This window comes from Lycorma delicatula, chromosome 8, assembly GCF_047948215.1.
Source record: "Lycorma delicatula isolate Av1 chromosome 8, ASM4794821v1, whole genome shotgun sequence".
Lineage (NCBI taxonomy): Eukaryota > Metazoa > Arthropoda > Insecta > Hemiptera > Fulgoridae > Lycorma > Lycorma delicatula.
In genome coordinates, this window is record NC_134462.1 from 60,983,427 (window position 1) to 60,997,263 (window position 13,837).

The 13,837-nt window shown below is 28.7% G+C and overlaps 1 protein-coding gene across 4 annotated transcripts in view; it reads right to left on the bottom strand.

The window, feature by feature from the left end:
• Unr (cold shock domain-containing Unr) overlaps positions 1 to 13,837 on the bottom strand; it is an 84,007-nt gene that overhangs the window by 50,836 nt on the left and 19,334 nt on the right. For all 4 annotated transcript variants that reach the window (XM_075373308.1, XM_075373309.1, XM_075373310.1 and 1 more), the window contains 2 exons: positions 4,350 to 4,529; positions 1,831 to 2,030 (listed from right to left, as the gene is read on the bottom strand). In XM_075373308.1, the coding sequence (XP_075229423.1) occupies positions 1,831 to 2,030; positions 4,350 to 4,529 (380 nt within the window). The remainder of the gene's footprint in view (positions 1 to 1,830; positions 2,031 to 4,349; positions 4,530 to 13,837) is intronic.

Below are 13,837 nucleotides of genomic sequence, written 5' to 3' on the forward strand. Positions count from 1 at the left end.
AGAATTCTTTCTATTGCAGGTAACAAACTAGGAACCTTGTGCTGCTATAAGATTAACGTTTTTGTAATCTGTTTCCACAAAACTGTTTAAGTTTCGTTACTCTTATGGTATGTATGTAAAAATATTTATAAATTTTTATAACAATAACTTCTACATCCAGGGATAGAGAATCATATGCTGCTTGTACTGAATTGTGTACAGTATGGACTGAACAACCAATTCCTAAAATAGGAATTTCTCTTCACACCACAAAAATTACTGTTAGTGTTATCAGCAATATAACAAACTAACTTTTCTTCAAGTTTGTATTTTTTCACACGCTGCAAAAGATACAGAGTCAAAATTTGAGTATTTTCACCTGACACTTCATCAAAATTTAAAGGTTTAACTTGAATTCTCCTAGAGACTGAAATACCTTACAACAATCGAAACAAGTTTTACTTCACTTCTGTTTGAGCTATCCATAGTTACTGTTACATAATTAATGTTTTCCAAAGAATGCAACACATTATCAAATATAAATGGTGAAATAACGTTAACAATAATTCCTATCTTTGGCTTTAAAAAAATCTCTTGTTTGCTGAAGCAGTAGCATTAATAGCACTCCTGTGTTTAGCTGTTTTCACATGGTCTTCAATATCACCCTTTCCTTTATGTGCAACAGAAAATTCTCCAGTACACAGTGTGCAATAAACACATTCATTGTTACTGTCACTACACAATTTAAAAAAATTGTATTCCTGCTGCAGGTTAACATTAAACACATATTTTCTTTTGCCCACTGCTAAACAATAAGACAAAAAACGAATAGAAGTAAAATGATCAAAAACGTGTAGACAAGTTACTTCACACACAAAAACAACATAAACACATTGTCCCTTTGTGTTGCCAAATGACTAAGTAAAAAGTTGTGGCAAGACCGGTAGCCACACCTCCATCAAAATCGATGTCAGCGCTTGCTCCAAAATCAGCTGTATGGCTGATTGCATCAGCTGATTCATGGCTGTAAGAGAATGTTTAAAAAAAGCGATGTCAAACATATAGGTCTAAAATTAAAAAAAATCCTCACCAGCCATAAAATTCTCAAACTCCGGACAGCACTAAAAAACCAGGACTGTCTGGGCTAATCCCAGACGTAAGCCTAGTTAGGTCACTTCACTTGTTAATACGACTGGAAAAAACTGCTTCCACTTGTCATTTGTATTAAGCAAGGACACATAAGAAAATCTTTATATTAGACTTTCTGTAAATCCTGGCAAATAACTGAAGATTTCAGGTCAAAAAAACAGAGGTATCTACTAGTTTGCTAAATCTTAAGTTGAAATGTCCAATTTTTCAAGGTTTAATTCATTTAAATACAATTGTGACAATCGAATGTTATAACATGTACTGTAACAACTAATACATTATATTATAATAAAAAATATAAGAATAACTGAAAATTAGTTAGATGTTTTTATTACAGGTTTTCAGTTATTGGCAATCATCTCTTGCTCATTCCAGTGCAAGCAATGGATAATATAACAATAAGTTGGTTATTTGGTTTGTTTCATGTAATCATTTTTTAAAATGGTTTAATATGACCAACAAGCTTTGCTTGATCACATGGCATAATTTCATATAAGACATTTTTAAATAAACCTTTAACTTTATCATAAACATTTTACAAGACCTTCAGTCTCATTTTGCTATTTTTTTTATTTTATCAAAATATATAAATGGTAACTGGGTGAGAAATAGTATGATTTGCACACTTTCTGGAGTATACACAATTTGCATTTGTATCTTATCATTATGTTTTTAATGATTAAAAAAAAAATAAAAAATTACCTTTGATTTGTTGCTATCTGAAAACTGACTTTGTCTCCAGCCCTAAGTGTAACATTTCCTTCCACATCGTCTTTATTATATGGCAAAAAGAAGCATTCACCTCTGTTCTCATAACTGATACGACCCTGTGTATCACCTCCAGAACCTTCAGTTCGCAATTCTGTAGTAACAGTTCCTGTCACTCGTTCCTCACTTAATACCTAAACAAATTATATCAATATTAAAGAATTATTTTTAAATAAATCTTATATATAAAAATTAATGTTTGTTTGTTTGTTTGTTCTGTATACCATTCATCCGATTGTGATGAAACTTTGGTGAGTTGTTGTGCATACGCCCGTGAAGGTTTCTGAATTAATTTGAACCCACTAGGTGGCACTGAGGTTGAGATATTTCAGAAAATTATCTTTATGGTCTGATTTGGCTCATATTCAGAATATATATTAGTATATATATATATATAGGCCTATAAATATTGATCTTATTTTACAGCCACTATTTTACATTCAATATGTACATAAAAAAAACTGAAGTTAATATGTAACACTTCCTAAAATTATTTATAACAGAACTGTGAGAAAACCTCCTTTATAAGTAATACTGTTTACCCAATGCCTTTTACTTGAATATTGTAGTTCCATTCCAAACAAAATGTGAGTGTGTTTATCTAGGTTATAACATCCTAATATCTATTTGAAAAAGCATTAAAATTTTCATTGTACAAATAACCTATCTATGATATAAAATTCAAAGATAAAATACAAGCAAATGATCAAACCATCAGGCAGATTTTGATAATGATTGTCTATAAACTTATAAGTGGATAACATAATTCAGTCAAGGCCTAAACTTGAATAACAGTTTTATATCGCAAGGCATTAAATGAATGTTCTATTTTTAATGTACTTTAACATTTTTGTTATACAATCATTAATTTAATGTTTTATCTTGATTGCTATTTAATTTGCATTTAACAAAATATATTAAAGACAATGGATCAAATATGACTTATAAATTTATTTATTATAACAAGAACATTTTATTTGATAAACAAAAAAAAATAAAATTATGATATATTATTACAACTGGAAATGATCTTTAAAAGTTGTTTGTTCCAATGTTTAGTTATGTGAAATAGTTGTATTACTAAATTATTATGAAAATAACAAAATAACTTCACATAAAAAAAAAACAAGAAAACATACACAAAAAAAATTCAGATTTCCAAGGAAACAATGTACCAAATACATTTAATACATAAAAAACTGTTATCTGGTTTAAAATTTACGTAAAGTTAACTAATATGAAATTACATTTATTTATTGAAGGTCACCAAATTCTATTTATTTCATTAAATACATTTTATCTAATGGGGGACATAGTTCATTACATGCAGTCAAACATAGTTCATGCAAATGCAGTCTAACAAGTTTTTTACTCCAATATTTATATTTGAAAACATCAGTAAAATGTTTTTTTTTTTTTTATTGAACGAGGTAGGTTTACTTTAATTTATGCTGGAAGAACACAACCTTTACACATTAAGGCTTTTAAAATAATATGCAAAATCATTTCTAAAAAAAATTATCAAAAAAATTCCATTATACAGTAAAAAAAGATCATTTCTGAAGAACTCATTTTTTTTACTTGTCTTTTTATCAATTATGAGAAAAATAAATATTAAATACATAAACAAAAATAATATATCAGATTAAATTAATAATTAAAGAACAAGTAAATAAAAGAAAAAATATATATACATAAATAAAAGTTCCAGGTACCAAGTAATTAAGATTGTAATTTATATGAAATAATAGAAAAAGTTAAAAGATTATACAGAATTTGTAGCATCTGAATTAGAAAATATATTGGTTAATCCAAACAATTAAAATTTACAATATTTATTAGTTTATAACACTCCCAACTTTAAATTCACTTGCACTGCTATATTTATAAATTTTTAAATGCAAAAAAAAGAAAAAAGGAACTTTTGCATCAAGATGATATAGCATCAAAATATCGATAGGTTCTGTATGCACAATTAAACCTTGATAGAGATTCTTGTAGTCTCAGGAAAAAGTATTACTTTTAACTAGATTTGAACAGGAATCGTCCAATATCACAAAAAAATTATTTATGATGCTAACCACTCGCATTCAAAATGTGATAGCATTTAATCTACTTGATTTACAACCAAATAGAAAGTCAATTTGATTTTGTATCATGTTGTATTACGAAAGGTAACTTTCTTAAAGTAAAATTTAAAAAAACTTCTGTTAAAGGATAGCTGGTTATTCTATGGAACTGATATTTTTTCTAAAATATAAATGGAGAAAAAACTGAAATAGTTATAGATCCCATCCTACCATGTTCAGAAACAAAATAAAGCACTTATTAAAATTAATGAACTACCATATCAAAATCAGTTGCTGATTCACTAAAATTCTTTAACTAAAGCAATAATATACATTATAATAAATCAAACCAAACGACTAAAACCAATAAAAATAAAAACTTACCACCTCTGGTGCAATTTTAGTAACAATACTAGCAATGGGTTTTCCAGTACGACGATCGTACGTCATTTCAAATTCGACTGGGTCACCTATTTTTAAATGCTCAATATTACCACTGAACTGACTGAAGTGAAAAAACAATCTGGCTTGTCTTTCACAACACTGGATAAAACCATACGAATGCTGAATAAACAAATGATAAATTATTTATGATTAAATTTTACTAATTTCAATAAATAAATTATCTTATGACAGAAAGCTTAATAAATATATATATATATATATATAATACATATATATAAATACACAAAAATAACTACGTTGAATATGCACTGTATCAGAAATAAACTGCTTATTATTTATTAATAATCTTTAAATAATAAACAGTATGTTTCTCAACTGAGATAACAAGTTATCAATAAAGAAAAACAGGCTGAAATTATCTTAACGTAGATAAATTACGAATAAACTATATACATATACAAACACACACACAAACACATACTTTCTCCCTCTCCTTCTAAACTTCATACACAGAACATAATAACATCAATAAAGTCTTATCATACATTTGTAACACTCCATTGAATTATTAAGCCAAGGGATAATGTCATAAAAAGAGTATAACATTCTACAAATAAAAAAAGTATAAGAATATTAAAAAAAAAACTATTATTAGCCAAATTACATTAACATTTCAAATTTATCAAATTAAATAGAATCAACTATGAACATAATAGAACAAATGAAAATATATTGTAAAATTTAACAAGCAGATGTTAACAAGAAATGCGATTTTTTTCATTAGATATTAGTAAAACTGTGCTTTCAAGGTCACTTTCACTCTACATATTGCAATTTATATTGGCTATAAAACACTGTTATTACCACATTTTTCTAATTATAAAATGCTGTAATGTTAACACTTTAGATTGTATTAAGATAATTAACTATAAATACTGATGATGCATTACCAAAAAACTATTGCTTAACTATTTAAGAAAATAAATGTGAGGATAGTTTACAAACTATTTTCTTCTTTTCCAAATAAGTACAATTACAAAATAACAGAACATAGAAATCGAACACAGAATACCTTAACATATTTTTAATAAAACTAAAGAATTCAGTGCCATCCAGATTTTTTGTTTAAAATTATATAACAAAGGAGGTGAATACCACAAATGTTTTCACTTACAATGAAAGGCAATTCCATTTGTCTTGCACACTTTTAATGTAACAGAAAGAATGATTTGGTTTCTACAATGATTCAGAATTAGGTTATTTCAAAATAAAACTTCAGGTGTTATTACCTCTTGGTCGAAAGGTTTTCCATTATTTTTTTTCATTTGTATCACATTTTGATAAAATATTAACAAAAATTGAATTTCAAAACGACATTGATGGGCATTTACCCATTCAAAATATTTTTGATATTTTTTAATGTCGGGAAAAGAGGGGGTTTAAAATTTAATTTGTATGTATGATTTTTTTTTTATACGTATGATTAAATCACACTCATTATATGTAATGCTTTCAATGACACTCCCTGTTTATTTTGTAGATGGAAGTTCCTCTTTGAGATACAATCAAAGTTTTCTTCAGATCTTAATGGAAATGAATAATAAAAAAGATTATATTTACTACTTATTTCATTTGAAAATATTCATTTTTTTGCTGTGTTTAGTATTGGATTATTATTATACAGATATGTAACTGTGTATATATACGAGGCCTGGCTGATAAATTTTGCAGATATATGTGCAGCTATGAGAATGGAATAAAAATAAAATACCTTAGCTACAAAACGCAGCATTTATTATTCAATATAATCCCTGTTTACACTGATACACTTTTCCCAATGTGTGACGTTTTTGCATTCAGTCACTGAAAAATTCTGGTGGTTTTTCTTAGATCCAAGCGGCCACAGCTTCCTACATCCCATCGTTGGTGGTGTAATGATTAACCTTTGAGATCCCTCTTGAGGTGAGGGAAAAAGTGGAAGTTGCACAGAACCAAATCCGGTGAGTACGGCAGATGTGGAACAGGCTCCAACTTAAGCTTGCAGAGAGCCAACAGAGAGTTTGGGCGGTACCAAATGTGTACAGATTTTATAGTAACCCAATTGCTCAATAATATAGCTTGCAGAGAGCCATCAGAGAGTTTGGGTGGTACCAACCATGCACAGATTTTACAGTAACCCAATTGCTCAATAATATGGCCTACTCATTCTTTAGATTTGCCTAACTGAATAGCAATGCATTGCTGGGCAATTCACCAGTCACTTTGAAGCAAATCATCCACTTCCTTTCAATGTATCTTGTCAGTCACAGAAACTGGTCGTCTATTGCAAGGTGCATCCTCAATTGTCGCTTTACCAGTTTCACATTCGCAAAATTTCAATGCCCACCTATTCTGTTGACTCCTTCACTACCATAAACCACTTTTAAACAATGAAAAATATTTGTAGGAGTCACATTTTCTGCTGTTAAAAATTCTATCACGACCTGCTGTTTTAACCGTGTTGACATATTGGCCATACTTGACTCCATTTTAACTGCTACTGAAAACAAACAGGTAAACAAATTTCAACACATTATCGCAGGTTTGAGGAGGAGGATTTTAGCTACCATGTGCTGCCACACCCAACTCGATAGTACCTTTTGTCTCTGTGTAGCATGCTAGGGTGCAAAATTTATCAGCCACACCTCGTAGCTTAATGTCATTCATATAAAATTTTTTTATAATGAAAATAAAAACTGGTATCTTTTAGTAAACTATCAGTAAAAACCATAATAGGAATTCCTTCTTTAGCTAATGGTAAATAACAGCCTTCGTTTACTGTTTCTCTGCATTCGTTTTCTTATTTAATCACATGCAGCAGGAAAAAATATTATTTTATTCTAAAGATGTCTATTTTATATTCTGTGGCAGCCTTCACATCATCTCTTAAACCTTTCCTTGTTTTTCAAGGTGGATATCTCACCTTCATATTTTATGCTAATGGTTTTTTTTCATCTCAGGCAGTTCCATATTAAGTTATAATTGTTAGAAGTAAAAAGAGTGACTGCCACTTCCTTAGTGGATGCAGTCTTTTTTGTGGTCCTACCTTCTTAGAAAGTACATAGTTCCACTATTTTGCTTATAATTCCCTTCCATTTAACTGGAATCCATCTAAAGTGGTTTATTCTATTTTGAAAGGACAAGAGGATTCTGTTTCATTGAAAGAACCTGTGTGATCTCAAGTGAACATTTTCTTTCACTCTGTGGTTTTGTTTGGTCTGGTTTTTTTATACAGTTTAGCTAACAAAAGTATGCTTATTTTTGTTGGAACATAATTATTTTTACCATAAAATTCAGCAAAGCCATACATTTATATATAACATGAGCATTACACTGTTAACAGGGGAAAAAATCCATAAATGCACTTAATTTACAGGGTGCAAAGCAATAAAATTTAACATTTTCACATAGAATATAATAATTGAATAACTCATTTGTTAAAATGAATTACAGATTTTCATACATTAATTTAATTTTTACACATTAAGGGTCATGCACACGTGACCCTTATTTTATATAACTGCTTATTTTGTACTTTATAATGAAAAGTGCAGTTTAGGATTAAATTAAGTTTTTGATCATTTTATCCCAAAATATATACCATAAACATAATTCTACTGGTCCACGGTAAAGAGGAAATTGAAGGAACTTTTTCTAGGCAGTGGTGATCATAATACTGTATCTTCTGGTTATACTGTTACAATGCTCTAACTATGAAACTCTTTCTTTACCTTCCACTTTCCCAGCAACCATCTCCAGCCCGACAACAAATTAATCATTTCACTTTACCAATTAACCCTCCTTCCTAATCACTGTAAAAGTTTATCATAAAAGTATCTGAAATTACTGATACTAGTAGACAAACCAACTCAGTTTTTTGTTAACAAATTATCAGCCCTTTGAAACATCAATAAATATAACCAAATACCAACAGTACATATAAATCTTTAAGCACAGCACTGTTTGAACATTTTCTAGTAGAAAAATATTATGGAAATATATTTAGTTTATTGCACATTAATCTTCTAATTTATGTTTACTCAGGCACATGTAACTTTCTATAAGGTATTAAAACGAAACGTAAGTAAAGAATTGAAATGAAGTCATAAAGTCATTTAGATACAATTAATTAATGATTAGTTGCATAGAACACCAGTTTTGTGAGCTCAGTGTATGCTACAAAAATGGCAGTCTATTGTGCAGTAATGTCCTCTGACATATCCACATACGCTAGATACACTCTCAATATTTTGTATTTGCAAGCATAAAATTAACATAATTAATGTAACGCAAATCAATTATTTTATTGGGGATTAAATCAAATATCTAACAAATAATAATATAATACATAAAAAAATCAGGTATAAGTGGGGATGTCGTATTATAAGAAAGAAGTGGCAGTGTTAACAATTTTGTTTTTTAAAACCTTATTTTAAAAAGGCACATAAAAAACACAATAATGGTAAAGAGGTTTGGGATCTGTTATCATTTCAAGCCCATACATAAGAATATTGTACTATACTAACTATTCTTTTTCAAAATTTTTATTTCTGCAAACACAAAAGTCTCAAAAGTGGGGAAGAAGTCTGGACCTTCCTTGGCCAGTCATTTCTCAGTATTTAAAACAAAACCTGGTGTTGCAAGCCATTTTTATTATTTGGGCAGTTTATTTTTTGCTTATCCTGTAGCAACAAAATAATTAAAAACTCCTTATTAACCCTGTTCACAGGCTCTGAAGCTGAAATGAAGATCCTCAACTGAGTTCAGGAAGAAAGAGACCCACTAGGGCTGAAATTAAACATCGGAAAAAGAAAAGTTATGATTTTAAACAGAACCAATCATCCTCCAGTCAGTGATACGCTGTGTGGTTTCAAAGAGGTGGACCATTTCATATATTTAGGATCCATAATACATAAAGATGGGGACTCATCAGCCGAAAAACAAAGAAGCGCTTACGAAACTGACAGCTATTTGGAAAGATAAGGGAATCACAGGGAACACAAAGCTGAGATTGCTTCAAGCTGAGGTCTTTCCAGTAGTCAAAAACAGTATTGAGACCTGGACCATCAAGGTGGAAGACCAGAGGAGAATTGATGCAACTGAAATGTGGGCCTGTAGAAGAATTCTCCATGACGCATGGATTGAAAAGAGGATGAGCAACTTCATTATAAACGAACGAGCTAGGTATATAGAGGAGGTTGTCTGCAATACACTTCCAGTACACTGGACCTTCCGTGGCCAGCCTTTTTTTTTTTTTGGTCATATAGTCCAAAAAAAAAATCTTGAAAAGCTAGTTGTACAAAGAAGAATCAAGGGCAGCAAGTCATGTAGAAGACCGCCAGAAAGATGGCTGGACCAAATTGAAGAGGCAACTGGAATGCCTCCAGTTGAATGGTAGAGGACAATAAGCTACAGTGGGATATGAATCATGTCATCAGCTACCAGACATTAAAGGAAGGATCACTGATGATGTACCAATATCAGTACCAATTTTTATGTAGCTTGAAATTAATAAGTCATGTTTGAAATTTATTATATTTTTTAACATAAAATGCTTGTAAGAAAATGTTCAATAATTAAACAAGTTTTAGAAAATTTAATTTAATCATTCTTGATGCAACGCAAAATGCTTAAAATTTGCGATGACATTATTAACTATTTTGAATACTAATAATAAAGTATATTTCTTACATTACAGTTAGAAAATATTACTACTGTAACCTTATATGATATAAAACCATTCTTACCACCTCCTACACATCTTTACTTAAATAATTCTTTTTTTTTGAGAACATGTAATACTTTCTCAATTATTAATGTACATGTTAGAATTAAAACATATAATTCTGCACAGATAATATAGTTATTCTACGGAATAAGTATCCCATGAAATTTCTTTATTTCATAATTTTAACTAATTCTTTTGCATAAGTGTAATTTATATAAAACTTTTTGAATAGGAAATCATCCAAGATTCTCTATTTATCTCATTTGAAGAAAAAAGTTCATAGATGGCCTTTATAAATGTAAAACTATAATATATGGAATTATACAACAATTTGTTCATGTTAAGTGAAGTTATTTTATAAAAAAGAAACACAAATATATGCCAATAAAAAGATTTGTTTAACACCAATAAATAAAAAGACTACAGACATATTTTTAAAATTAATACCAGAACTGATTTTTGATCTTTGTACAGTAAAAAAATATTTCAATAATAAACCCTTATTATTAATCTCTCTTATAGTAATCCACTCTGTCTTCTCAGATTGTAAAAATGCTAGTTTATATATTGGATTTGACTATTAGCTCTTTATCACTCTCAACCAACAATTATAACCTCCAGACTCTGACATTAGAGTAAGACTGGACTACAACAGTAATCAAGTAATCTGTACAATACTACAGAAAGCAATGTAATCCATTACAGTTCTGTAACAGTAATCTATAAAACCAAGTAATATCTGCGTTTTCTATATTTGTTTTAGAATAGCCACAGAAGCTTTAGTAGCAGATTCAGATCTTGATAGCGAAATTTGAATTGGTCAGTGAAGTAAGCAATGATGAAGAAAACTTAATAGGCAATAATTTTTTTATAGGTTCAGAACATGAAGAACCTGCATGGAAATGAACTTCTGAAAATCACAAGAAAATGTGCACATAACAGTGCTGCGATTCTCTTATTCAGATAGAAAAAGCATGAAATGCCAGATTATGTTCTGAATGCCTTGATTTGTTTTAGATGAAATATAAGAATTATCTGAAATCTAATATTTATATTGATAAAATTAAATGCCAGTTTTAATGTGAATGTGATGTTAATAATTCTGTTGAATAAATCAGAACGTAAGTAGGAATTCTTCACCTAATGGATCATGCTTGAAGTGTGCAAAGGAAAATGTACATGCTACTAGGAAAACAAATGGACAGATGTAAAAATAAACATACAAAACTACACCCTGTAACAGAATTTTACATTATATTACCTGAGGTTTGACAATATTTTTAACCAAAGACAAAAAAAAGAGCAATAAAACTGTAATCACAGCTAAGATTTACAACTAACTGTTGTAAACTGCAGTCTTTTTCTGTCTGAGATTATTTAACAAATGACAAACAAGTAAAATTTTTACAGCCATTTGTCTTACAATTAATAAACTCCAAAAGGGACATTAGTCTTAAATTAATACACCTCAAAAAATCTAAAATTTGTATATTTGTATTTAAATATTAAAAAATACACCCCTTTAAATCTATACAGTCGAGCAATCTAAAATGCCTTTCAAAGTCCTTTCAGGATGTTTTGCGATATATCAATTGAACCAATAAAAGGGACAAAATCATATTATAACCATGGATAATCATATTATAACTGGTTTTTGAGCATATTGTTAGTTTACTTAACTTTAATGATCCAAAAAATAAACGAAGTACTTTGTAGTGGCAATTATAATTTTGTACATCATGTAAAAAAAAAAAAAACAAAGAAAAATGCTTCTTGGTAGTACCTATGATGTACCATAATGAAAATATACACCAGGATATAGCAGATAGCCAAAAGATGAAATAATTAATCATTACTTCGAGTATAGAAGCTGAGGAATTTCTGACTTAAGATGCATTTTAGCTGCAATGCATCCTGAAATCCTCCTCAGTAGAATAATTTTTTGAGTATTGCTGCAAAAAACGTCAAATATACAAAAAAAGAACAATTCTATTCCATGATCTATTTTTGGATTTTATAAAGCCTAGCAGCAGAAACAATAATGCTAACAAATAATTTAACAAATATAAGAAACTGTTAACATATATGTAATAATAATATAAACTATTTTCTAAGTCTAGAACTGTTATTTGGTATTAAATGACTACATACTTACAGTAAGAGAAAAATGAAATAAAAAAGGGTGAACCACTGCTTCCTGCGTAGTTAATACAATTAAAGTGCATGATAATATTACACAACATATTGTTATAAATGTGTGTTCAGACCAGTGGAAAAAAGCAAAACTTGATTCAACAATGAAAATAAAAATGTTATTCGAATAAAACTTTTTTTTAGAAAATATAAAAATTACTAGTAAGCTTTTGTGTATTTAATACTTTACAGTTTACTTCCTAAACTACAGGCTTTCTAGCTTGATAAAGAATGCCAATATTTTTAAACTTTATAATCCATTTTATAACATTTATAATTCTGTATTAGCATTTAATTTTAGATGGATATCATCAAATTTTGTAATATCATAACTATAATATTCCGAATTTATCATAAAAAATTATTTCTAAAGAACCACTAACTATTTCTGAATTGTTAAAATAGCCTGACACTAATGGATATATTAATTAAAAACTGTATGAAAGTGTTTGTCTATACATTAATAATTTTTTTTTATACTTTGTAATAGTGTAAAATTTTATAAAATTATCTATATAAATCATCAAGAACACCTCTACCAATAAAACAAAAACAATAGCTGCTTGAAAAATATAAACAAATTAATAAAAACTAAGTTTCTATTGGATTACAATTACAGTTCATATGAGCATTTAAAAAAAAAAAAATTATATACTCATATGAGTTATGAACATATTATTTATAAATGAACATATCAAAAACATATACAAAATGAAAATGATTCTTATTTAAGTACAATTACCAATCACTATCTAGGTCTTACTACCATGTAAAATTTATATTTTACTTGATAATAAGTGCTCTTCACTATTACCGTTTCTTATTTCCATTGTCTTGTTTTGAATAACGTGAAATCTGCTTTTACAAGCTGTCATTTTAACAATGAAAATTTATAGATATGAAGTTCTGTTTGGAACCATAGATATAGAAAACCATTCTTTCTTACTGATGCCAATTATTCACTACCACAAAAAAAAATGTTCTCCATGTCAATTTTAAACAAAATTATAATAATTATCATTTCATATTGAAGAATCCTGGGGAGAAGTTAAATATTAATATTTAGCTTCGATGAACAGTATTCAGATGACATAATTTAACAAATTATTGAAGTCATTATTAATACAGAGAAAATCAATCTCCTTAAAAATAGTAACTGTAAAAATAAAAAGTGAAAAATGTAAATATAAATGATAAATAAAAAACAAACTTCTTGCCAAACATTTGCATTCTAAAAATAAAATAAGGACCAGTAATGTAACTGGACCTTACAAAACAGATAAATAATAGGTTTAACTAAATATCTGAAGAACAAAGTAGAAGGGTTTACATGATTATTTGGTATGTGAGCATACAAAAATGCTTAAATACATCGGCTACAAGAGTTGCACATTTTAAACATAACATTTTACATAAATCCCTACTACATTTAAAACTTAATCTGTACCCAAAACTGAATTTTTTCAACCTCAGATGTTATAAAATAACTGTTCTCATGAGGAAATAT